At 35.0% G+C, this 27,776-nt stretch overlaps 1 protein-coding gene across 1 annotated transcript; it reads left to right on the top strand.

The window, feature by feature from the left end:
- Positions 1-5: 5 nt before the first annotated feature.
- AK7 (adenylate kinase 7) lies at positions 6-27,776 on the top strand. Its single transcript, XM_009907885.2, is given in 18 exon segments — positions 6-109; positions 111-339; positions 1,501-1,609; positions 2,525-2,619; positions 3,312-3,422; positions 7,294-7,377; positions 7,911-7,999; positions 8,343-8,433; positions 10,997-11,074; positions 11,747-11,896; positions 13,415-13,543; positions 13,852-13,993; positions 15,011-15,139; positions 16,153-16,218; positions 20,507-20,704; positions 23,961-24,181; positions 26,332-26,490; positions 27,695-27,776. Coding segments are annotated over 18 exon segments (2,223 nt in total). The 3' UTR covers positions 27,734-27,776.

Raw genomic sequence — 27,776 nt, 5'->3', positions numbered from 1 at the left:
GTTCAATGGAAAACTGTGTTCTGAGCTGTATTACTTAAAACAGGATCACGGCTAGTCAGACAGTGCTGGCGTCTTCCCCGGATCATGAGAAGCTGTGGAGGGTTCAATATATTTGCATACCAGTGTGTGTCTTGTATGTTGCAGTATTTATCCCGATGTGTTGTTGGGGCATCGCTTGAAAGCACTGGAGAAGAGGAGGAGGATAATGAGGAGGAGGAAAATGAAAATAATTCATCTGCTGAAGTTTCTAGTGGGCCAAAGGAGGGAGTCTACCAAATAGTGGGTACCCTTTCTAAACCACAGAGTGCTAAACCAAGTTTTGCAGAGGAAACATATGCAGTAAGTAAGGGTCTTATTTCAGATAGCCATTAAGCAATACTAAAATTATTACATGCTGTGTAAAATCACCTGCATTAATAAAATGGTGTTTTGTTGCAGCTGTAAGATGTATTCATATATTGTATTACTTCTGCTTCCTGCACACTCCCTCCCTTCTAAGTCTAATATGGCAAATAGTAAAAGGAAGGAACTCAGACTGGAAATAATTTTAATATAGTTACAGGACATCATCTAGGTCAATGGTCTTTACTTTTTTCCCTCAAGTATCTCTTTTCTGTCTTTTATCAGTGTTGTCAAGGTACACCTGCTTGAAATCAAGCTTAAAATCTTAGCTGTTCACTGAAATCGCTGCTTTCACTATCAACTATTTGTTTTTAAGGCCAGGATGGATGTGGCTCTGGGTAACCTCATCTAGTGGAAAGTGACCCTGCTCATGGCAAGAGGGTTGGAACTAGATGATCCTTGAGGTCCCTTCCAACCCTGACAATTCTGTGATTCTGTTACCTACAGCTTTGTATAAAGATATGCCCAGAGTTTACTTAATTAAAAGAGGCTCACTTTTAAGAAAGGGATTGCCTACAGCTTGTTTTAGTTTTTTTGAAACTTAATTTCCTTTGTCTAAAATTGATTATCCAGAATCTCTTCAAACATTTAAAAATATTGAATTAAATGTCTATGCATCTGAATTTTTCATTCAGAAAATTGTATTTGTCAGTGTTTAATATTAATCACTGCTCTGACCCAGGTCTTTGTTAGACTTGCCCAAGTGATGCAGACACTGCATTTAACAAAAATTACAGGGTGCAATTTTGCAAGGAAATGGACATTTTAAAATGCCTTCTGCATTCTACTAACTGATCATTGTTTAAAATAACTATAAAAGTCACTGCACTGAAAGTATGAATCCTGAAATACCACTACAAATTGTATAACCATTTGAACTATATTAATACGTACTGTAAATGAGAAGTTTCAGCATGTAATTTACATTATGTCACCTTGCTTGTATCTGACACATAAAGTCTGATATCCATCTTATGAATTATTCTAACATAGTGTTAGGAAATTACATTCTATCAGTGGGGTAAACTTGAAAACAAATTTTGGATATTTTCTCTCTCTTTTTTAAAACAACAGATTCTAACTATTTTTTATCCCCAGAACTCTTCACGAGAAGAGCTCTTAAGTCACCTTCTTGAGTGTGAGATTGTATTATACAACATCACTGAGGATGCAAATCAGATTGAAGAAGCAACGTGGGCTGCTTCTGGTTAGTATAGCTATCAGCTCAACAGAAAATTGGCTGCTATACAAAATTTACCATAAATGCTGAACAACATTATTTGGGATTTATAGTTTGCTGTTGCATGTTCAAAAAAGTCAGCAAGGAACCATGGAATGTACTTATGCATTTATGAGGTAGAGAAGGTGTCAGAGAACAGTCCAACACTTCAAATAACGTATTTGTGTAGGCAGGCTTTCCCTAAATGACTATCAACCATCATCTTACCTATTTGCACTGGGAGGTGGAATCAAAATTTGCTCCTGCGATACTCAAATAATGTTTCATATTTTATATAATTAACAAATACAAATACTGCTTACAGTTGTTCTGAAACTTTCTCCTGGCTGTTGCATCCAAATTCTAATAAGCATCTGAACTCTTTTTATAGTGACAGTGCAATATTGTTTTTTGTATGAAAGTTAAACTAAATTATGGTTTCACGTTTACCGAATAAATACTTGAATAACATCAGAAGTTACATAACCCACAGGGAATTATTTTGCTCTAAATTAAAATAAGGAACTTTTACTGGAGATCTGTAGGTTTTCTGTTTCCATCTTGAAAAAAAAAAACACTTCCATTTTCTTTTCATATGTCAGTGGTAAAGATGAGTAATTTCTAAGGATAGATTGTTTCTTTCCCCTCTCCCCCCATGATGTGTACCTCTATGAAGATTATGTTAATTCCAAATAATTTGATTCTTTATTAACATGATTTGTCTATTTGTTTAATTTATTGGTTTATAATATTTATTTTATGTTAATTTATATAAAGCATATTTGCTTAAAAATGCATATCACACAGAACATTATGGTAAAAATGACTATACAGGACCTTTATATAAAAGGAAGAATACAGTTTGAGTAATACTAGATTAAGTCCTATGCTTTAATTTAACAGCCTTACATATGGAAATAGAGCATTTTGCAACGCCAAAGTTATTCATCCTCATTTCAACAATAATGAGCTGGGCAAAGAGCAAACCGCCTGACCCTGTAAGTAATACAATTTTTGTTTTGTTTTGTTTTGTTTTAACAGTGTTTCCATTTAATGGAAAGTATTCATTAAATTAGATTAAACAAAGTATGTCAGCATGTACTTCAGCAATACCTAATAAAGTTAGTGTCAGCAAATGTGTTTTTTCTCATGATCCTTTTACCCTGAACCACTGGACAGATCAGTTTAGGCACTGGGCTACAATAAGGCAGGCAGATATTAGGGACTGCTTGGACAAGAGGTAAGACCTATAGTAAATGCAGTATGCACTGGCCTTCAGTCATAACAAAATCCTGTTAGTTGCTACATATTTAATGAAATACGTATTTGAATCAGTGTATAGACAGATAAATAGGTACATATTTATATCTACATATGTTCAGTATCATCAGGGAAAAAACTTTGCAGTATGCTATTGGAATTCTCAAATTTAGTGTTACAGATAGAGTTTCTCAAGCTTATGTAATGCTATATATAACAATTCATGCTTTACAAATACATTTTTAAAAAAATATTGAAATTTAATTATTGACATTTTCAAAATATTGAACCTCAAGTATCATATTCAGAAATTTTGAGAATATCAAATTAAAACAATTTTTAAAATATTTTAAAGAACTTACTTTAACTATTTACTTCTTTTTAAATCGTTCTAATACATGTATAGCAGTCACATTTTTTTCCTTCACAGGAAGATCCTGAGATTCCTTTTACTGATGAAGATTATCACAAAAGAAAATCTCATCCTAACTTTATGGATCACATAAATGCTGAAAAACTTGTTCTCAAACTTGGGAAAACTGTATGTAAAGAACTTTTTTGTAGAAATAGCTTGATTTGTCTTTTTACTTAGAGCATTTTCATAGTAATGGAACTTAGAGACAATGTCTTTCAAAACTTATGTGTCTATATAATGCAGATCCCAAGGTCTATAATTTTTCTTTAGATGGCTAGTAAAACATTCTTAACTCACCAAAAATTCATTGTTTGTATTAGAAAGTTTCATTGTTTGTATTAGAAAGTATTAAAGCCGGGCCCTGTGTGAGGAAAGACTTGAGGATAAAAGAATGTAAAGGAAAGGGATATTAGTATAGTTTTAAAGAAAGCAGCATCTTTAAATATTAGCAAGTCATGTTAGTATTATATCTCCTTTAAATACTTAAAAGATGCTTTGGCCACACCTACCACATTCCTGGATAGTTTGTGCACTTGGAGCAGAGTGCTTGTTGACTTTTATTCCAACCTACATGTCACTTCAAAATTGTGGCCATAGAGCTGACTGAGAGTAACTAGAATATACATTATCACTTTATATGTGTTTTAAAATCACTTCCTTCAGCCTTTCTTTCTTTTTTTTTTTTTTTTCCTGGACTCATTGAGGAAATAGCACTAGTCATTATACTCTAGTCTAACAATAGTTTAATAATACAGAATGTCAGTAAAACTTGGTTTACAGCTTGAAAGATCAAGTTGTTCTTGTACTCTGCTAACATGGAGTTAAAAGACTGTGAAATAACTTTCATACTTGTGGTGTCAGAAACACAAAGATTGTAAAGAGTGTCCACCAAACCTTGCAATAACTTCTACCACCAGTAACACCCAGGTTAACTATTGACTCATTTTTTCAGGCTGTTCCAAAGCACTGAGTCACTACATAACAAAGGTATTAACCCAATTAACTTCCATATGTTTTCCAGACTGAATGTCTGTTGCAAAGACAGTGGAACAATATTTAGAACAACTTGCATTTCAAATGGAGCTCTTTTCCTCCACAAGTCCAGGAGGAGCTTCAGTGGGTATCATTGCCCTGGTTTACTTTCTGTCAGCACTTTGGAGCAGGAAGACTCCAAAGCATCTGTTCTTTCCAACATTTGCTTCCTGTGATGGCTGGAGACTTCTATATTACTATTCTTACTCATTTCTAAATTCAGTAACATCTGGGGAATGTGCCATCTGTGAAAGAAATGACAGCGTTACCACTTCACACAGAAACACAGAATGATCTGGGTTGGAAGGGATTTCCAAAGGTCATCTAGTCCAACTCCCTCTGCAGTAAGCAGGGGCTTCCTCAACTAGATCAAGCAACCCAGAGCCCTGTTGAGCTTCACCTTGAATATCTCCAGGGATGGGGCTCCAACCACCTCCCAGGGCAACCTGTTCCAGTACCCTCATGGTAAAGAACTTCTTCTTAAAGTCCAATCTAAATCTACACTTCTCTAGTTTGAAGCCACTGCCCCTCATCCTATCACTACAGGCTTTAGTAAACAGTCTCTCCCCATCCTTCAGTACCCTTCAGCTACTGGAAGCCTTCTTTTCTCCAGGCTGAAAAACCCCAGTTTGTCTTCATAGCAGAAGTGCTTCAACCCCCTGATCATTTTCATGGCACTCCTCTGGAGCAGCTCCATCGGGTCCATGGCCTTCCTGTGCAAAGAGCTCCTCAGGAGATCCTAGGATTCAGCGCCCATATCAGTCATCTAAAGAAATTTTGCACCTAGGAATAGATGGGCTTCTTAGCCTTCATATCTGTTTAGAGTGCAATTTAATGGAGAATAGAATAGAATAGAATAGAATAGAATAGAATAGAATAGAATAGAATAGAATAGAATAGAATAGAATAGAACAGAACTGAACCAGGTTGGAAAAGACCTTTGAGATCATCAAGTCCAACCTATCATCCAACACTATCTAATCATGGCACCAAGTGCCTCATCCAGTCGCTTCCTAAACACCTCCAGTGTTGTTGCTTAATGCAAGATTCCATCTCTTTGAGTTAGTGTAACTCCCACCTATATTTTACTTTAAATTCAGTAAGGGTTGTGAGCTAGAAATTTTTGCTTTCTACCACTAGCGATTTTTCACCTTTACCTTTGTGGAAGGGCATTCAGGCTGTGTAGCTTTTCTCGGAGCGACGTTCCTGACTCTGGGGTCCTGCCAAATTCAGAATCTTTGGAGCAACATCTGCCTATGACAGACAGAGGAGCTTTTCATCTCGCAGCTCTGTTCTTAGTGGCATCACAGTTCCTGAAAGCATTCATTTAGACCTGATTCCCACTTCAAGCAATTCATTATAATAAAACAAACTTAATTCCAGTGACGCATACAACTAATTGTAATAGCTAGAATGTGACATCTAGTGGCTTTAATGAATATTACACAGGACTGTGAAGATCTTTACCCTTGACTAAAATGCTGTAACTGAAGCTTGCCCAACAATGATCTTACTTTTAAAATCAAGTATATTCAAGTCATCTCAGGTACTACCTTCTCATATATGTGAGTTGTGACACTAAATAGATAATTTTAGAGCACTTGAACCTGTGTCAGGAGTTTGTACTTCGGTGACAAATTCTGTTTTGTTTCCACAAATGGCTACTCCAGAAACTACTGGAAGGTAAACGGAAGAAAATCCTATGTGTTACATACTTTTTAATGGAGATGAGAAATAGCACCTCCTGTGTTTTCACAAGAGGCAGATTTTTCCTGCTGTGAGACACAAAATACAGCATGTCTTTTCCTGGGGCAGGCTTGCAGCCTGTCCAGAGGAATCCCAGGAGCTGCTGCTCTTAGGGTAAAAACAGCTTCTATCACAATAGTACCTGAGCAAACTAAATGTGGGAGTTCTTATGCTACCATATAATGTCATTCAGTTTTAATGTTTCTCAGAGTTGTTAGCAAGCCGCTGCATTCCACTGAGTTAAGATAGTTTTTAGTACAAAGTTTTATTTTGTAAGTAAATAGATAAAAACACATTCACAGATACAATACACTGATGTTACAACTTTTCATCCCTTTATAGGATGCTTTGCTTATATAATGAAAGATTGACTAACTATTCTTAGTTCTACATTCCTGAAATGTTGTAAGGGTGATAACAAAATTGGCATTTTTTCACAAAAGTAGATCCCATTTATTTCCTCTGCTGGTAAAAGTAGGTTCTTTTACAGAGTGTTAAATAGATATATAATGTCCAGTGTCTTTACAACATGAGGATTATTTGATAATTTTGTTTCACCTTAAAAATTTCGTAGTGGCTGGTTCTAAATTTACAATTTTTCATGGAAGCTTTTCTTCTTAAAATAATGTTGTACTTTTTTTCAGTATGACCATCCTCAACACTGATCCAAGCCATAACATTATACATAAAGAGGTGGCCAGGACAGACAAATTTCTGACATCATGCAATAATAGTCAACACAAAAATACATGGGTTGATTATGATATGTAGTTAGGAAAAATATGTGGATGGTTGACAGATTTTTTTTTTTAATTGTATATCAGAATGAAGGTAAAACAATTATAAAATCATTAATCCTGCATTTGCCACTTCTGTAGCCAGTAAAATGCAGATACAATGCAATTTTAAAAAAATAGTTTCAATGAATGTTTGGTTGTTTTTTTTCCCTTGGAAATGGAAAGTAGAAACAATATTTATTCTGTTCACTTAAGTTCCTTTAATTATGATTGAGCAAAACTTTTTTGGGAAGGAAATATTAACAATATGACTTAGAAAACTACAGGATATGCAATGACAGTTCTAGCTGCAAATTTTGAGTGATATAATTTGCACACTTTGTATATTGATTACATAAGTACTCAGGTTTTAGGGTAAATCAGTATCCTATTTGCAGTGCCATACATTTATAAAAAACTTTCTTGTTGACTTTACTTCACAGAACAAGCATAAATTCTCAACTTACGTTGTTGCCTCAGGACATCAATATGGAGCTGGGGAAGGAGTCTTGCACTACTTTTTTAAGGTAGACATCCAACTATTTTTGAAGGTTCCTTTGATTTCTAGGGTCCCAACCACTGGAATATTTTTTAGTAGCCTTGGAATTATGAGCTTCAGTGAAAAAAACAAGTGATTGATTGTTTTGTAATACTTTAGCTACAGGAGAAATGTTTTTCATTTTTTAAACTCTATACATTTGTTATGTTTTTCATATTTTTTGAACTGTATCTTGATGTGTACTTCACAGTGAGAACATGGCTGTCATATCAATGAAATCAGGAAAAATGTCTTTCTTCTCCACATTATGTCCTCTTCTTTCCAAGCATTTCTTTGATTTGGAATATAAAATAACATTTGTCAAGATCAAAGAATATTCTTCTACAAAAATTAAAATTTTTGTATTTGGTAGGCTGCCAGTCAGTGTTTCTCAAGACTTGTTTTCTTTACTGCAATTTCATTAATCATTCAAGAAACTCAACTTTAAATCCTGAATATATAAATATGCTACTTAAAACGAACCTTTTTTTTCCTGACTTCATTCTCCATTTGTATTTTCAGACAGGTTGGCTTAGTGAGACTCCTGCAATACCTGTTTTTGGAGATGGAAACAATTTTATTCCAACCATTCATGTTGTTGATTTAGCAGCGTAAGTAAAAAAGTTTCCACTTGACAGTGACTGATACATAGCTAGATTACAAATCCAAACATATTGGAGAGTACTGAGGCTTTTAAATTGGGGTGATGGTCTTAAGAGCAATGTTGTCCCTTCTTATTGGGTCAGATGTAGATTTCTGTTTTGTTTGAACTATTTTAGAAATGAAGTATCTAGCTGTGCTTCTTTATTAAGGAAAATATATATGAAAATGTTGGTGCTCTCAGGAGTCCTGCAAGGTTTTTACAAACTCTTGTGCTGATTCTGAAATGTATTTAACAATGAAAGGCCAGTATGCTTCTCTGTCTACTGACCCTGACTGTACTTGCTGTTTCAGGGTGTTACAAAATATAGCAGACCACAGGCCAAAGTCTCACTATATACTTGCAGTAGATGCATCTATGCACACCCTTCAAGAATTGATTAAGGTAAGAGATTTGATTCTTTTTTTCTCCAATGTATTTAAGGTTTTAAAAGCTACACATTTTACAGAAGTAGGAGTTTGTAAATATTCCTAAATGATGTTGTGTAGTAATTGACACAGAAATTTATTTTGAAATCTGCTTCTGTCCTTAGAACAAAATACAGTAATTAGACTTGCTTTTGCAGCACCAAATTTTGCAGTATTTATCATTAATGTAAATTTAAATATAAGGAAGTTCTGAGGAATTGTTATAAGCTTGACAGTAATGTGATTAGATAATCAAAGTCTTGAAGATTGTTTTTGCTTCATTTTGTAGGAAAATGACTTGTTTGTCCAAACAATTTGAAATTAAATCTACAAACAGTCTTGATGACACTGTTGAACTACACACTGATAGTGAGTCAGCTAATACAAGATCATAGGAGACTTGCTCATGTGGATTGAGCAAGTGTTATGCAAAACTCAGTGTTTTTGGCTGTGTAAAAGAGTATTTCATGGAACAATGTGTTAGGGAACTCGCAAGAAGATTCAACCTTTGTTTTGGTTCAGGTAAATATGCAGGGTCTCACTGAAAAGTTAGTAGTTGAAGAGCCATTCTATGTAAGTGATTTCTATTCCTACAGAAGCAGCAAAGGTCAAAATTACTTTTGCAGCTATGGTCACCCATAGGAAAGAGCATTATGTTATATAAAAATTAACGTACAAGATGTTAAAAATATGAACTCCTTAGAGAAAGGTAGAGGCTATTGAAATTTACATTTTTAGCCATTTAAGAAGGTTATCGCATGCTACTTACAAGAAAAGTTTGGGAAAGTGAAAATTAAAACTATCATAGTTAAGATGTATGTTGAAGAAAAAAGATGTCAGACTTCCAAAAGTTGTGATTATATCCAGATGAAGGAAATAGAATAGAAAACATCAGGAAGTGTGGCAGGGTAAGAGCAAAAACAGAAGGAAAGACTCAAAATGAGTATCTTTTTTTTCAATCACTTTAGGAGCAAAAAGTGTGTCACAAAGTCTGCAAAGCAAATTGATGACTATGATATCAAAGGAGCACATAGAGAAGATAGGGCTATAACAGAGATGCTTTGTATTAATGGGCATGGTTAAGAATTTGGAAGGACCTTAATGCCTCAGGATCTCATGATGGATAATTTATTAGAGGATCCATATAAAACTGTAGAAAACATAATAGAATGAACTGACAAAATGAACACTAAGAAACCACCACAGTCTCATGGTGGTTCTGAGGTCTGAAATAGCTCAAGGATGAAATAACTCTGAATTGTGAATTTATGCATATAACCTGCTGTTGACTACAGTCCTGGCACTTGAAGACTGGAGAGTAATAAATGTGTTGCCAATGCAAAAAGTGGTTCCTGAAATGTTTTGGGAATTATAGGCCAATATGACTACTACTATTGGATAATAACCATGTACATCATTAGACATTAAATAAATTAAAGGCATTAAAGGACACCCAGGTACATATGATGGATTCAGGAACAGTCAATGTGACTTTTCTAAAGTACTTTCCTAAGAAATATTAAAAAAAAAAAAGTACTTTCAAATACTTTGGAAATCTCCTTAAGTTCTTTAACACGACCAGCAAATGTGGATAAAGCTCAACAACCTGATATAGTCTGCCTAAATTTCCCAAAGACATATGTACTTCACCAAAAACTGCTGAGAAGCAGGTAATCAGCCTATGAAAAGTGTTGGTTATTTTTGTGTGTATGTGATTAGAAATGGGAAATAGAAGACAGGAGTAATGGGACAGTTCTTAGAATAGTGTCAGTGAAGAGAGCATTGCTGAGAGAACTGCAAAGCGCTGTTTTCGCGGGGATCTGTACCAGCCCCAGGAGAAGACTGGAAAGATACAGGGGTGGGAAGGAAATACCTGGAGAGTTCATTAAATATACAGCAGCAATTTCTCATTTAGGAAGTCTCTGAAGATGAAAAGAGTATCTGAAAGGAGTATCAAATGTGCTTTTCCCATTCTTATTTTCAAGTGGATGTCCACTAATTCTCATTATTGGAAACAGAATGCTGGAATATATATGGATTTCATCTGATAGACTATATGAATTTTTATGATCTTATGGGATTTAGTGGGATTTTAAATCTGTTTTAAAGGGCTGTAGGCGTAACTAACAATTTCTGAAATGGAAATGGTAATATGAAGAGTTATTGGTGGCACTGATCTGAAAACCCTTCCTGATTGTTAAAGAAAAGTACTTCAAGAACCTGAAATACTGAGAAATAAAATCTGTCTCCAAATATTTCTTAAGCAGTAGGAAGTCATACATAGATTTAGGAGATTTAGAACACTTTTCTATCATTTTGAGTTGCTTAATTGTTGTTTTGATTTTTTTTTTTATTGCAAGACAAAGTGATATATAACAAAGAGGTTCTTAATACTAATATTAATATATTGATGTTTTCTTTGATCTGTATACTGACTTTCCAGGTATCATGTAACATAAAATTTACAGCATATATTTTATCCACCGAAATCCTGAGCAATTATTTTTAATAATCTGATTTTCTTTTTCTTTTCTTGATAGTGTGTCAGTAAAAATGTTGGACCAGGAAAAATTGAGAATATTCCAAAAGAAAATGCATTTCTGAGCAAAGAGTTAACAGTTAGTATTTTTTTCCCTTATATTACTTGAAGGAAAGAATGTAAACTATGTATAATATTACAAGATAGCCAACTTATTTTTTATTTCATCAGAAAAATTTATCCCCAAAACAGGCATAAAAATAGATGGTGAGTTTAAATTTAGAAAACAGATAAACTAAAATTTAACCATCACAGAACAGATTTAGAAGATCAGTAGAGCATTGATGTTTGTGCTGCACCAAGCATACTGGAGCACTCTAACAAAACATATACAAAATCATAAAAATAAACAAAAATAATAGTGAGGTGTTGTTAAGACTGAAAATGGCAGCATGCATGAATTATGGTTTATTAATCTATTTATCTGTAATAAACTCTTCATAGGAGAACTAAACAAATTACAGCCATGGTAGTTTTAAAAGGGTACTTGATGATTTATGAAAGAGGTTATTTCCTGCCATTATATGAAACTTTTGTATTGTACAGAATGATTAATGTTTCATGAAATACAAATAGACATTTTGGTGTGTTTTTTTCAAAGTTTAAGTAGTTTGGTTTGCTTTGTGCACAAAACCTCTCTCTATACTGTAAGTCTTTCTGTTCTCAGTCCTCCACTCTTGTCTCTAGTTTAAGGCAGCATTTTCTAATGTGTAGCTTAAGTTTCTAAATAAATGTTTCTTTGCTCCCTCAGCAAATGCATTTGGATATGCTGCTTGTGAACCTGCGAATGGAATCTATGTTTCTGAATGAGACTTTCAACATTAGGTGGGTTGCTCAGGCAGGACTGGTGGAGAACATTGAACAAATCATCAAGGAATACAAGCAAAGTCGAGGATTACTGGTAACGTTGGGTCTACACAATTTTCAGAATGTCTCTTTTTTCCCCAATAGAGGTGGTTACATAAACCCAAGCTCTACCTCCTTTAGGTGAAAATACATAGAAGAATGATATAAATGCAAAACAAACAAACCTGCAAATTAATGGAAGAAATTAAAATAGAAGGAATAGTAATTAAAACAATAATCACAGAATCATGGAATGGTCAGAGATAGAAAGGACCTCTGAGGATCATGAAGTCCAACTCCTTGCTTAGGCAGAATAGCCTAGGTTAGGCCACACAAGGGTGCATCCAAACAACTATAATTATTATGTTTTCATTCTTTTATGCCTAAAACTCTCTAAATGCAAATAAGCTTCTTGATGGAGAAGTTGCTGTTCTGAAACTCATTTCTGTATGCAATATATGGGATTCTTGGTATATTTTGTCTCAAGAATAACATACATTTATCTATTATTTTAGCTTTTTATAATAGTCAGTGGTTAAACAAGTATTTTGTGTCCTTCATTGTTTTAGTGAACCATGATATTCAATTGCAATGTAGCTTTCATTTTACTCTGCTGTATAGTACATTGAGCAACTTTGCTGATTCCTACATTAGCTTAATATTTAGAACTTCTGCATTCAAATGTATAGGGAAGGTATGATAAAGCTGTTCAATGCGTCTAAATCTTCTTCCGACTCTGAACAAGAGTTCAGGAGGTATGAAACAAAACACAAGTACTAGCATTCAAGGTTGCTCATTAAAAGTCCCTGAATATTTCTGAAGAAATTATAATACCTGTGTTTGGGTTTAAATACTGCATCTGAGTATGTGTGCACGTAATTAAAAATATTCAGTACAAAATGGCAAGAAGAGGGCAGGCTAGCTAGGTCTCCAACCCTGTCACTATTCTATTAAATTTGTAATTTGTCCTGTCAGATTTAATGAATTAAAATAGGCAGTTAATGATGTAAGATTCTGAGTTTGTTGAATAATATATTTGGTAGTGTATACTGAGTTCTTAATTACACTTACCCATCCAGGGGCTAGATAGGAGAAATGTGAAGCTGATCATAATTTAAGATTGAGATGGATCTGAAATTTTCAAGATTAATAACCATTGTGATGACAACAGCTCTACCTCAGCTCACGAAAATAGAGCTATTGCATATGTGTCGTGGAGTGTGTCTGCCTCCTCACTCCAAAGTTCACTGCATCCTATTTATGGGGTTCTGTTTTGTGTCTTGGATCATTCAAAAACTAATAGTGCCACTGTAAGTTGATCTGTGAGTCTACTAAACAGAAGTGCGCTTTTTCTCCAATGGTAAGGTTGCACATTAAACAACTTTGTTATTCAAAGCCAATAGATGATGTAGGGGTTATTCAGTGAGAAATAAATAAATTAATTAAACTAAAACGTATTTTTAATAATAATAATTGTTATTTCCTATAAGTTACAGTACAAAGATTATTCCATTTACATTAAAGCATCCATATTGTTTGAATGATGTTATATATTTATTTTTTTTTCCCCCAGCCTCTTAAAGTTTACATTCATGGTCCTCCTGGGATTGGCAAATCTACCATTGCTGAAGAGCTCTGCAAGCACTACAAACTACATCACATTAAGATAAAGGATGTGATTTCTGAAACAATAGCAAATCTGGTGTGTTACTGTTTTCTAATATTGCTATGATTTTAATTTATATGCTTTTTAAATACTTGGCATAATTTAAAAATTAGTTATAATTCATTCTTTTGGAACAGAAATATCTTTTGACATACCAACCACCTCTGGGGGATGCATTAAACTGTCTTCAGAGACTGATCATTGCTCAGTATTTCACTGTCCAATTTTTTCACTGTGAAATTAACAGTTTAATATTTTTAGGGTTTTTTTTATATCTGTGTATAAAGAAAAAAAAAAAGTGATGGAATTTCTGAGCCAATTCATATTTCTGATCTTGTCTTCAGGAGAAAATTGTGGCTCCTAAAGAAACAGACTCTGACCATGTGGAAGACAACGGAGAAAATAATGAAGAGGAGGAGGGCATAGATGTAGAAGCAGCACAGGAGATGTTATCTGCAGTAAAAGAAAGCATGAAGCAGAATGCAGGTAGGAAATATAAAGTACTAAGACTGGATTTTATTAACTAGTGCAACACTGCAAATGTAAAAACTCAAGAATTGTGCCCAGACCTTTTCTATGTACCTTATTTAAAAAATCAAATACAATGTTTTACATTATATACCTTATATAACAAAAGTTGCATATTTTGTAGAAGAAATAGTGCATTGTCTTATGAAATTGTGTGGGGTTTAAAGTTCTTCATACATCATTTAGGCCATTTCTAAAAAGTAAATAGCATTTGCTGAAGCCTCTAAAGAATTTTAAAGTCTGCAGAATACTAGGGGTTGGAAGGGACCTCCAGAGGCTGAGTCCAATCCTGCTGCAAAGCAGGACAACTTAGGGCAGGTCACACAGGAATGTGTCCAAGCAGGTTTTGAAGATCTCTAGTAATAATGCATTTTAAAATAGTAACATACTTTCATTATTTGAATGGTTTATAAATGTTTAACAGTTGTAAGAGCTGAAGTAAAATAATTTAGGAAACTGGAGTCAATGTTTGTAAAAGGACAAAAAATCAGGTCAAGACAAACTCTCGCATGTATTTGTTCAACAATGTAGGTCAAGTTAATAAACCATTTCATATCTCAATCTATTAATCTGAAAAAGAAACTTGTAAAACCTATCTCACATTTGTTTTTCAAGACTATCTTACTGTTAATTGTACATTGAAAATTTTTTTCCTATAATTCTCTTTGCCATTTTTATTAAAATCTGATTGCATTATTTAACACCACCACCACCACCCCCAATTTCATGTTTAGTATCACATAAGTCTTAATATTTATATTCTTATAAACAATAATTAAATTTATTTTATAGGTACACATTTGTATTCCATAGATTGTTGACAACACGTAATATACAAGCAGTAAATCCAAATACATAACTCTTTTAGGGTCTCTATATAGATTTCTTTGATAAATTAATCAAAACTTTAGTAAAATAATTCCAGTTATCTCTTTTCCATAAACTAGGTACTTATGAACCTTCTTTGTGTCTTAGGTCGTCTAGATGATCAGTACATTGTTCAATTTATAAAGGATAAGCTCAAATCTATGCCTTGTAGGAATCAGGGGTATGTTTTAGATGGGTTCCCAGAGACCTATGACCAGGCAAAAGATCTTTTTAACTGTAAGTACTGCTGCTTTTGTTGTTATTGCTGCTAATATTGTCATTATTGTTATCGTTCTCTGTGCCAAGAAGTGTATTGGCACTGTGCTGACTGCAACGCAGGACACAAAACAAAGTTACTTTCACATGAAGTTTAAAATGGAGGAAGCATTGTAATGCACCTTAAGCACAAGGTAGTTTTCAGATTATCTTTGCTGGCAAAATGCTAAGTAAAAGCACAGATATGGAGAGTTGTTCACAGAATCATGGAATCACCTGGGTTGGAAGGGATTTCTACAGGTCATCTAGTCCAACTCCTCTGCAGTAAGCATGGATGTCCTCAACTAGATCAGGTTGCCCAGAGCCTGTTGGTCTAGGGAGGAACCAGCCAGTGCACAAATACATGTTCCATGAACTATATTAGAATGGGTATGTTAGATCAGCTGCAATATATATGACTTCAGAGGAACTCTATGACACACATTTCAAATTGTGAGCAAGCACTGTTCATGAAGACCAAGACTTACCCTCATATGTAAATTGCATCATGAGGTTTGAGGAAAAATGAAAACCAGTCTTGTTTAGCTTAATATGCTGGGCTGTAAATCCTCATCCTCAACTGATGCCCTTCAGGCACTTTTAATGACTATGCAGAATAGGAGATACTTAGTGTCAGAAACCATTTTAACCATATTAGTCTGAAACATTTCCACTCACTGTTCCAAACCCTGTCTCTGGTTTTAGCAGAATAAAGTACTTGGCATGAGAGGCCAGGGTCAGACCAGCACAATGGACACATTTTAAATCTGCATATGCATGTTCATATTTACACTGCATAGGCAAACAACTGTTAGAGTCCAAGGTAGAATTCTGTGGTGGCTGGGAGCATAAATTACTTAATGAATTCTCTGAAGTGGTATCCAGGTTAGATTAATTTCCAACAATAGACAAATTTGTGTTTGTACCGGGCACATTTTTAGCTAATATTTGTTGCTTCAAATGAAAATGTCAATAATTTCTTGCCTTTGTTATAGTGGAAAGTGAAAATGAAGAAGAAACTAAAAGCAAAATACCTAAATTTGATAAACTAATCATACCTGGTAAGTTTGATAGATTTCTTTTTAAATAAAGAGGATCTTTGAAATACTGCTGCCACCAACGAGATGTCTAAAATATCACACCATCTGTTTGTATTTCATTTAACATAAAATAAATCTATAATTTATGTAATGCTGCTGCCCTCTTTTGGTTCAGTTTGTGGGTGTTTTATTATTCTGTTTTTTTTCTGCTTGTGGAAATGTCATCAACTGTTGAATGATAAGAATAGTGGCTTCCTTTGTTGTGATTACAGCAGCTAGCAATGAAATAAACATGAGCTCCTGCACTTGGCATATTAAAACCCCGTAAGTTTATCTGTAGTGTGATATCTTGAAAGATGGTACTAAATTAATTTTAATGTAGTAGTTAAGTTGGGAATTAAAAGAGTGATTTTCTTCCATGGAGAAATTACTTTATCCTCATGTTTTGCTATTCTTGATTTCTTTGCAAGCTTTTACTGCAGTCAAGAAATACATATAGCATATTTTGCCTTAGATAATGTGTTAAATTAGATAGTATAAAAGTTGAATATCTCAAATACTTAGCATTCAGCAAATGATAATTTACTGGCTTCAGTGGAACTGAAGACAATTCAGAACTTTCTGAAAATTTCCTTAGATCCTACACTTACATGAAGGGGAGAAGGTTTTGATTTAAAAAGCAGACTTCTACCAAGTTTGTAACCACTTACGAATTGCTGATTTCTGAAGTAAATAATTTCAGTTACTTCTAAACAAAACCAATTCCAACATCCATTTCAAAAGAGCATATGTGAATGAATTGTGATGAACCAGAGAAGTACCCCTTTTTCTCCCATTAAAGTACCCCAAGCATGGGATCTCTTTTAAGAAGATACCTTGTCAACTTGGAGAACACTTGTTTTAGAAAACAGAATTATTCAGAAAGGATTTTGTTGGTTTGGGAAGGTTTTCTTGGGGTTTTTTGGGGGGTTCTTGAGGTTTTTCTAGTAGACAGCAAGCTGGTAAGGGGGCTGTGGCTGTACTTGATTCTGCAAATTTCTCTTTGATGTTAGAAAAGTTACTTCCTGGTGTTATAGATGACTCCAGGTAAAAGTTTCTGGTCACAATTTTGTTGGCAATACAAGACCATAAAAAGCAATAAAAGCAAGCAAAGCAACTGGTTGGGCATGCAAAGGTACCAAACTTCACCTCCACAGCAGCTTTACAATAGTTTTCTTCGTCTTATATAGTTACATCACCTACATAAACAAACTTATGCTAAATAGAAGGCAGGCATATGATAATGAGTATTAGAATAGGTGGGCAGATCCCTGCTCATGCGCACTCTGCATGGTAAGGGTCCTCCTGAGGGTCGAAAGATGAAGTAAATGAGTCATCCTCAAAGTTGTCCACTTTCACACATGCTCAGTTGTCCAGGCTTCTTATCTAAAGAAAACAAATCCCCAGTTCTGAATAGAACTGAGTGTTTATCTTAATATAGCTTCTCCTCAGCCTTGGTGTCTCCAATTAGCCAAACACACTGTCTCTGTTTAAGTCTGTAAAATATGCAGCTCCCTCTTTGTCCTCAAAACATGCTCTTGCAAGCTCCTGACCCCCGGTCCCAGTGCACTCTGAATTCTCTACCTTTAACACAAATCACAGAATCACCAGTATATTCATAACACTGGCTTTATTAATTTAACAGGTTTCAGTAATATTCAATAATTATATGAACAGAAATATAAGAATATATTGTGATAAATTATACGAAGTTATTGTTGTGGTTCACTCAGTGGATGCATGATGGTTCATTTGCTATGATCTTGAAGTGCAAAAAACTAAGGCAAACATGCCAAAGGGGGGTTGCTTCAATCAACAGTAAAACTTTGTTTGTCCATAAAGTGGCATGTGATAGGTAGAAATGGTGATAAAGAGAAAAGTAGAATAGAATAGAATAGAATAGAATAGAATAGAATAGAATAGAATAGAATAGAATAGGAGTAGAATTAACCAGGTTGGAAAAGACCTTTAAGATCATCGAGTCCAACCTATCATCCAACACTATTTAATCAACTAAGTCATGGCAACAAGCACCCCATCCAGTCTCTTCCTAAACACCTCCAGTGATGGTGACTGCACAACCTCCCTGGGCAGCGCATTCCAACAGCCAATCACTCTTTCTATGAAGAACTTCTTCCTAACATCCAGTCTAAACCTCCCCTGGCGCAGCTTGAGACTGTGTCCTCTTGTCCTGGTGCTGGCTGCCCAGGAGAAGAGACCAACCCCCACCTGGCTACAACCTCACTTCAGGTAGTTGTAGACAGCAATAAGGTCTCCCCTGAGCCTCCTGTTCCCCAGGCTAAGCAACCCCAGCTCCCTCAGCCTTTCCTCATAGGGCTTGTGCTCCAAACCCTTCCCCAGCTTTGTTGCCTGCTATTAAAATTTGAGGCAAAGAAGGTATTAAGTACCTCTGTCTTTTCCTCATCTTTTGTTATATTGTTCCTCTCTGTGTCCACCAAGGAGTGGAGGTTGTCCTTGCCCCTCCTCTTGCTATTAATATATTTCTAGAAGTATTTTTTGTTGTCCTTCACGGCAGTGGCCAGTCTAAGCTCTAAATGGGCTTTTGCCTCTCTAATTTTTTTCCTGCATGACCTAGCAACATCATTAAACATTTCATGGGTTACCTCACCTTTCTTCCAAAGATGATACACCCTCTTTTTTTCCCTTAATTCACCCAGAAGTTCATTGCCCAACCAGGCTGGCCTTCTACCCCAGTGGCTCATCTTTCAGCACATTGGCACAGCCTGTTCCTGTGCCTTCAAGAATTCTTTCTTGAAGTAGGCCCAGCTCTCCTGGACCCTTTTGTTTTTAAGGGCTGTTTCCCAAGGTACCTTCTGAGTTAGTTCCTGAAGTAACCTGAAGTCTGCCCTCCAGAAGTCCAGAGTAGAGGGTAGAGGTTTTGTTGCTGCCCCTCTTAGCTTGACTGCGTATTGAAAACTCAATTATTTCATGGTCACTGGACCCCAAGAGAGAAGAGAGGCTGATAGCCACCACCAGTATCCAAGACAATGTCCCTAGGGTCTCAGGACCAAGAAGAGCCCTGTCAGTCGTCATCTTCTTTGATCATCATGGTCTATGGTAGGGAAGCTTCCTAAGTTCCCTTGCTAAGAAGCCCTCTTTTATCCTATCTCTGCCAACCTTTGCCTTTCTTGAGCAAGGCTTCCATGCATGCCCAGAGAGGAGTGTCCAAGGCAGGTAGCTTTCAACCAGGAGGTGTGTTTGCATATTATAATGACATTATAATGAGCAAAGTTTGCCTAAGGCTCACAATTTCTTCATCACCACATAGATATCCATCTCTTTTGGACAGCAGTTATGTGGTTTGTTCCAGCAGAATGAGCTGAGACAGTGGTGTGATCAATCTTTCTGCTGTGTAGAATGGTACCATGCTCTCTGTACCATGCAGTTTTTATGTTTGCACCTGTGTATACATGGAGACCACAATCCATTCTTGGAATCAGTAACTGTTCAATCAGGCAGGCTGCTGCAAACTCAAGTTAAGATGTTAGCCTAAGTTTCAGGGTCCATTACTGTCCCAGTTTCTGATGGCAATATTGAGGAAACAGTGTTCTTCTGACCAACCCTTACAGTCGTATTTAATAAGTACAAATTTATTGTTGGTTTAATATAATACTGCAAGATTCAGCCTAATGAAACTACATATATGAGACTTCTGAAATGAGGAGAGGATCCTTGAAAGATTTTTGGTGTTTTGGTTTACCAGGTGACAATTTATGGCATGTGGTAACATAGTGTTTTTAATGTATTATTTGGATTTTGTTGGTTTAGATGCAACTTTATCTGTGAGATTAGAAGTCAGGGTGATGAATTTTGATGAGTCATTAAATTTTCCAGTGTTACTTGTTGTTTTGGCTGCAATATAGGAAATGTTTTTCCTCCTCTACTTACTAGATATATTGTTTTTATGATAGGTTTCTCAGAAATTTGGACTGCACTGCATTGCTGTTCTTATTCTTGAAATAAGCAGCATATTTTTCCTGTTTGTTGCAAGAATAGTCTTTCTGATAGGTCTAAGATAGTTTGGTGAATCTGGAATGTGTAGCTTCTTTACAGACATGTCTCTGTATTATCGGGTTGCTGTAACTGGAGAACTTGAATATAAGCGTTTGATTAAATTATGTATAAAGATATATATAATTCACATCTATTTATGTTCAATTGTGGTTTAAAATTTATTATTAACACAAAATAGGTAAGAAAGAGGAAAACCAATAATATATGGGTGCTGATGATGACTTGTTTCTTGCAGAATTTGTTATTTCATTGACTGCATCTGATGAATTCTCTATAAACAGAATAATAAATCTGCCAGAGAGAGTTGTTGCTGGAACTCATTATACCCAGGACCAGTATCTGCAGTCCCTCAGTCTCTTCAGAGAATTAAACACAGATGATACAACTGTTCTCAACTATTTTGATGAACTTGAAATACATCCTCAGTTTATTGGTATGAAACAGTAAAATTCTTAGATAAAATATGAGTAAAATATTATATTTAAGTATATATATATAACATTGCAGAATGCAGGTACAAAAAGCATTTAATTATACACCTGCATAAATACCTGTATACTTATAAGGATTCTGATTTTTTCTTGTACAGTTAATCTGGTTTTAAGAGTAGGGGGTTTAATTGTTCTTTTTTTTTTTTGTGGCTAAATGATCAAAATAATTTTCTAACTTAGGTTACAGATCTTTGTACTGGCATCTTTCCAGATTGGTGCAATATTATATTTTCATGGACTTTCAATATTATAGGTGCTTATATTTTGTCTTTATTATTGTCCTCAGGTGCCCTGACAATATATGGGTGATCTGTAATTGATAATGCATGAAAGAAAAGGATTAGAAATTAAAAGTGGAAGGCTAAGACTTAATCTATTTTATTCTATGGTATATGAGAAACTATCTGTCTTCCCTATCTAGAAAATATCTCTCTTCCCTATCTAGAAAATTCTGATATTTGGAAATTGTGAGAAGCTTACTACTATCTGATTACTCAAACCCAGTAAAATTAGAGTGACAGCTTCCCTAAGAAAAATGGAGAAAGGCACAGGGTATGAAAAGAAAGAACAAGGCAGCAATCCTGAAATTGAAATCAAGCTGCTGATATTTAGAATGCCCATTTGAGATGAGTTATGGGAAGGCACTTGTTGAACAGCTTCAGTCATAATTGATTTTTTTTTTTTTATTTAATGTCAGTCATAAAGATTATGTTGAAAATAACACCATACATGTGTTGCTAGGAAGTGCAATAGTGTCTGCTGCAGGAAGTAAATATAAAAAATGGGGAATATTAAGGACTGATGTCATCAGTTGGTCATATTCTTATACATTTCTGCATATGCAAGTAGCAGCACTGTCCAAGACAGTTTTGTTTTGTTTTGTTTTGTTTGGGCCTATAAAATGTATACAGTAGAATATTGCAGTGTTTTCTGCTAAGAATTATGCCAAATAATAGCTCTTACACTCTAGTCCATTCCAAATAAGGAAGCTCACCAGCCTACTGATTTTCATTATTGAGATACCACATCTATGACATTCAGTGACTTCTAGACAGTTTTCACATTCAGTTTACAGTGTTGACTTTCACCTTCACAGGAGCAGTCTTTGCATCCTGTTTATCTGAAGAACTGTCTCTTTACCTATATTCACATCACTGATTGTTACCCACCAAGTATAGAAACTGTTAAAGATAGATAACACATATAACTTCAGTGAGGAATCTTCAGTTCTGCAAATACCACCCCCTAAGCCCATTCTAGCTGATGATCCAGTTGGTTTCTCAGACCTATAGAATTCAATGCCATCAAATTCAAGCAGAGAGCCACCTGATTTCTTGGCCATATTCTGAAGGAATTTAGTATGGAATGGGTAGAAAAATGCGCTTCATTTGTTAAATATAGACTCAAAATTAATCAAATCTTTCATCCACCTCAATTTTAGAAAATGATAGCATAGAGCTTTATGAATAGCTTTTATGTTTATTATTTTTTCTGAGTCTGAAATATGCTACTACAAAGGAGTGGGCTTCAAGATTCCTGGAAACTACTTTGCTCCAATGACTCACTGCATGAAGTCTGAAAGTCAGTTATCTTGTGTCTTATTTTTCTCATCTGCAGATTGGGGACAGTGACACAGGCCTATTAGCTCATCTACAATAATGCATGTTAAAATTAAAACAGCAATTTTATTTGAAGATCTCATAGTGTCAGTGCTAACCTAGTTTTTTATTTAAAAGCTATTTATTTTTGAGGATAAATGCAGTTAATTATGATTGCTGTAATATTTTCATTGTAATCTTGCTCTGCTAAGAAAAAAAATGCAGACTTTGAGACCTCAAATTCAATGCTTAGAGAGTTGTTAGCAATATTAGAAAGGTAGTTTGCACTGTAATTTTTGTGTCTAGGTGCAGCTAAATTTGCAGAAGTGCTTGTCATAGACAATGTATTGTTCTTTTAATTTAGAATAGTTCAGGAATGCAATTCCTGACTTTTTGAAAGATGAAACTGTAAAAACCAACCAAACAAACAAACAAATCATGTAGAATTATGTTGGCTTTCTCCACAATTCATTAGCAGAGTTTGGACTCCAGGTCCAAATCACAAACACTTAACCTCCTGGAATGCTGATGTTAGTACTGAACAGCTATCTTCTGTCCAATTTACTGATTGAAATGAAATAGGAAGCATGCTTTGCCAATGGCTTTCAAAATAACTTCATAAAACAGACAGCTGTGAAGTATGACTACTGGATTGTCATCTAGACTCTGTATTCTAGTTCTTGTTTTTCTCCCTCCTTGACTTGGTCTCCTTAATCATTTATGTGCCTGTACATCTCCAGTCCCTTACTACAGAAGGAGCCCTTGAATTCTGTATTCATTGCATACCTGCAATGTCCACTTTTCGTAACTTCCATGCACACTCAAACAGTCACAATTTCTATATCCTTTCTGCCTGGTGCCTGCTCATACTGAATGCATGCGGAGTCCAGGAAGCCCTGAAAATAGTCACCATTTTTCTGTGGTGGTTTCTTCTTCTTGTTGTTTGCCTTTTTTTTTTTTTTTTAAACAAGTTTAATATGCAAGCAATCTCCAGCAATTAACAGGGAGAAGGAATGAAATCAAAGAGAAGGTCTTGCTCAGTCTCTATGCTCCTAGAGGAAACTACAGATTTCGTTTGTAGACATAACACACTAAAATATCTCTGTGTATTTGTAAATCTCTATAACTGAAAACTTTGAAGGTTGTTGCCAAATTTTAACAATCTATTGTGTAACCTTGGAGGGAGACACCCGTGAAAAGCTTCTGATTTTACCCATCTGGATAGGCTGACCTAAGATTGGTGACAGAATAACATCAATGATAATGCATAACTTCATTTTCAAGCTGCAAAATTTAGGAAAGCTGGAACTGATAGAATAATTGTAAAAATCATTTTAATTAGTTTTTTAAACATATTTAAATAACTTTCTCCCTTACATGATCTTAAAAAGACAAACTATTTTAGCTGTAAAAAGAATCAGATGTAGAAAATTTTCAGTAGAAAAAAAAGATATATATATATTTATTTTCCTTTGAAAACATCTTATACTTGAAAACTGACACATGAATACAATACATTCCTATGTCTTGCAGTTCTTTACTAATGTCCATTGATAATTGACAAAAGCCTTGAAAGCTTATCTCTTCTATTGTTTAAAAGATGTAGCCAAACTTGAAGATCCTGAGAACAGATTTATTGTAAAAGAGATCATCAAAGAAATTGGGGAACCTCGGAATTATGGTTTGACAGATGAAGAAAAGGAGGAATTGGAACACAAGGCAGCTGAGGAACGCATTGCCAAAGAAGCTCAAGAAAAAGCTGAACAAGAGCTTAATGAAGCTAAGGAAAGAGCTGAAAGAAAGGCAAACTGGGAAGAGTGGGTAGGTTAATATGTATTTGGGGTAAAGTATTATTATTTATGGTTTTGATAGCTTCCAGCAATCTGTTCTGCAAATACAATTAGAAGGTGTGGAATAAATACTCCAGTTCCCTATATCATACTTTAGATCTAGGTTAGATTAACTTCACAATGCATTTTGAGGCCCAACCTAAATATTATAGTCTCTTTTTTATTACAGATACAGCAAATGTTTTGTGGTTTGTTTGGGGTTTGTTTGGGGATTTTTTTTGGTTGTGTTTTTGATGGAGTTTTTTTGGCACATTGGTATCAGCATGTCTTTAAAATATTTTTATGATATTATTCTTTTTGTTACTGTGCTTTAGATCTATTATTTTATCATTTATCTGCTAAAATTAGTGGTATTTTTCCATTACCAGTCTTCTAGGACTTTTGTGTTTTGCTCATTTCTGAGCAGCTGGCCAAATCTTAATTGTCATAGCTTTCAAACGAGTTTTTTTGTCTCACCAAGGATCAATATTCTGGTCTTTATTGCAGACAGGTTTCTGAGCTTGCAAGAGAAACACCTTTGAGAGCTGAATCCTCAGTTCAGTAAGGACTTCCTGTAACTATCTGAAGGGTGCTGTTTGCTAATACTTCAATGAGCATTTGGTATTTAGGCTACCTGATCTCACAGGATTTATACACAATACTTTTTTCTTATTTACTTTGCCACACCTAAGGACATTTTCGGTAAATAACCTGAAACTTGTACTGTAAGAATGTTCTTGTTCACGCTCAGAGACAGATTGTTTTGCCAGAAGGCAGTTCTATTGTCTTCTTCTTGAGCTATTTAAAAACACACCGATAACTTCACAGAGAAATCCTGTTTTTACCTTTGAATGCCCATATAGTCTGTGGGGAAATAATACTCACTTCTAAAGAAGCATTTACATTACTCTGATGTTGGCTTGTAAATAAGTTTTGTTATCTCTATGCTTATTTACAGCTTCATTCAACATTTCCTACCCTCTGTAAACTTGTCTAAAACATTAGTAAGGGTACTTAACACATATTTAGCCAAATGCAATCCAAAGCCATCTAGCTTTCAGGAGAGCAAACTGTCCATTATAGTAGCTTAAAGTAGATGTTTAAATAAAAAGTGTACTTAAGTTTATGCTTTTAAAGAGGTAGGTGCTCCGGCAATCTAAGCAGCTATTCATTTGCCCTTGAGACTGCAGATTAGCTGCTGTCTCTGAGTAGTGACCAAAGACTACTTACAGGGTTTATTCAATAGCATTCCTGGGTTGAGCGAATAAGGTAAAGATCTTTTTCAGATATTGGTACATCGGTTTTATCTGAACATTATCTTTTGTGTTATGCCTCGAATATGGAAAAGCAGTCTTCAGTGTATTATCTGCTTGCTCTAGTGATCTGTGACTCAGACTACTGATGAATAAAATGAGAGAAGAGAGGATGATAATTTTTTTTTTGAGTAATCTCTGACTAAAATGACTGCAATATGCACGCTATTAAGTGAAAGAAAGAAAAACTCAGTGGTTTTATTCCCCCACACACTTTTTGAGTGTATTGATTGTATTTGATTTAACTAAAATTTAGGAATAAATTTAGCTGGTGGAAACAGACGTAATTCAGTGTGTATTTAGTTAACTCTTACCCACTTTTAAAACTGACATGAATCAAAAGAAAGCAAAGAAGCCAAACCCAAACCAAGCAAACAAAAAAATCCAACAAAACTTAAGAGTCAGAGCTCTCTTCTGATTAAAAATATTCTCTTTCCCCTCCAGTTTAAAGAACCTTCAAGAGATCCTCTGCATTTGAAACAGTTCTGATTTTTGAAGTGGTATGGTGTGTTCCAACTGTTTTGCCAAGTATTTTACAGAAACAGGACCACTGGAAGACTTCAGAATAAGTGTCCTTTAGGTGCTAAAGAGAGAAAAAAAATTATTTTACTAAGGAGATTATTTCTGGCTCCATCATATTTGATTCTTTGTCCTCTGTGTGCTCTGTGCTTTAATAAGATGTTCATAGTTCTTCCTGCCAAACCACGAGTTTTTGAAGTTCTATTAGCAGCTTCTAACAGCGCCTTTTTTTTCTCTTTAGGCACCATTATTTAGTCAAGTGCTCTTTGGTAGATGTTATAAACCTTATGATTTTGTTCAATTTTTGTAGAATAAAAAACTGGAAGAAGTGAAAAGACAAGAACAAGAGTTATTGGAGGCCCAGTCCATTCCATTACGTAACTATTTAATGAAGAATGTCATGCCAACACTTATGCAAGGGGTAAATGAATGCTGTAGGATCAGGCCAGATGATCCTGTTGATTTTCTGGTAAGGCAATTGCTCCTTCTTTCTTAAATATATTTGAACATCCACGTAGACCCAAAGAATCTAAGGACTTAAATTATTTATATCTACTGTTCTGATAACAGTTAATTAACAGCTGTATCTTCAATTCTTGTGATTAGCAATTATTGTGAAAATTAAAAACACAGCAACTACTCTTTATAGGACTAACTGATGTGTATCAAGGCATAATCCAGCTTTGCTAAATAGTAACAGGAGAAGAATCACTAGGGAAATTGGTTTATCTTTGGTATGTTCACTCTGCATATCCTACCTTTTCAATTGAGGTATCTGCAGAAAGGGGGACATGAATCTCCATTCTGCTTACACCCCTCTAGACACAACACAACATGCTATTGTAATGACAAATAAAAGCTTTCCTGTATTTTCCTTCACAAATACATAGATAAATTAATGAGTAAATCCTGTAAAACATTAATAGAATGGTTTAATTTGCAAAGAACCCAAAGAAGTAACCTAGTTCAACTTTCTGCTGCAAGCAGGGTCAGTGTGCCATTCAGACAAGAATTGAGATGCAGTAATGTTATTGTTGTAGTGTTGTTTTCTGCACGCTCCAAGAAAGTTGTTAACAAGTTATTAGTGGTTTGATGAAAAGAAACATAAACGAAGTGAAAACTTAAAATGAAAGCATCAGTGCTGTGTGTCACTGTAGGCACTAAGGACTGTTAATCCTTTTAACCTTTTAGCATACTAATCAGTGGCAACTATTTGTAGATGTATCACAGTATCACAAAGGTTGGAAGAGACCTCAAAGATCATCGAGTCCAACCTGTCACCACAGACCTCATGACTAGCATGAAGTCTGCTTTACTAACTGTAACTTTTAAAGAGCTGTGTTATCTGCTCTTCTGGATCCAGAAATTGAGCCCTATGAGATGCCTTAGGATTTTCCATGGGGTGATAAATACTGTGATAGATAGCTTACTTCCTTCTACCAAAAGGGAGAATGAAGTAGATGGTATTTCTGGGGAAGAGGTTTCTTTTGATGTATCTGTCAAAAAATACATTGTAGAGTCATTTAATACATTCTGTGAATTTAAAGCAATGGTATCCACTTTTTTTGGTGGTGTTTTTGTTTGTTTGTGTGTTTGTTTTGGGGGGTGTGTGTGTGACTTTTAAAATTTGAGATTTGAATCTAAGTGTAACTTTGAGACCCTTCTGTTTATAGGCAGAATTTCTCTTCAAGAACAGTCCTGGTACCGAATGAAATAAATGTTAAATCCTAACAGCTACAGATATTGCAAATTAGA

The sequence above is a fragment of the Dryobates pubescens genome, chromosome 5 (genome assembly GCF_014839835.1).
Source record: "Dryobates pubescens isolate bDryPub1 chromosome 5, bDryPub1.pri, whole genome shotgun sequence".
Classification (NCBI taxonomy): domain Eukaryota; kingdom Metazoa; phylum Chordata; class Aves; order Piciformes; family Picidae; genus Dryobates; species Dryobates pubescens.
The sequence above is the reverse complement of the archived record's forward strand: the minus strand, read 5'-3'. Positions and strand labels throughout refer to the sequence as shown.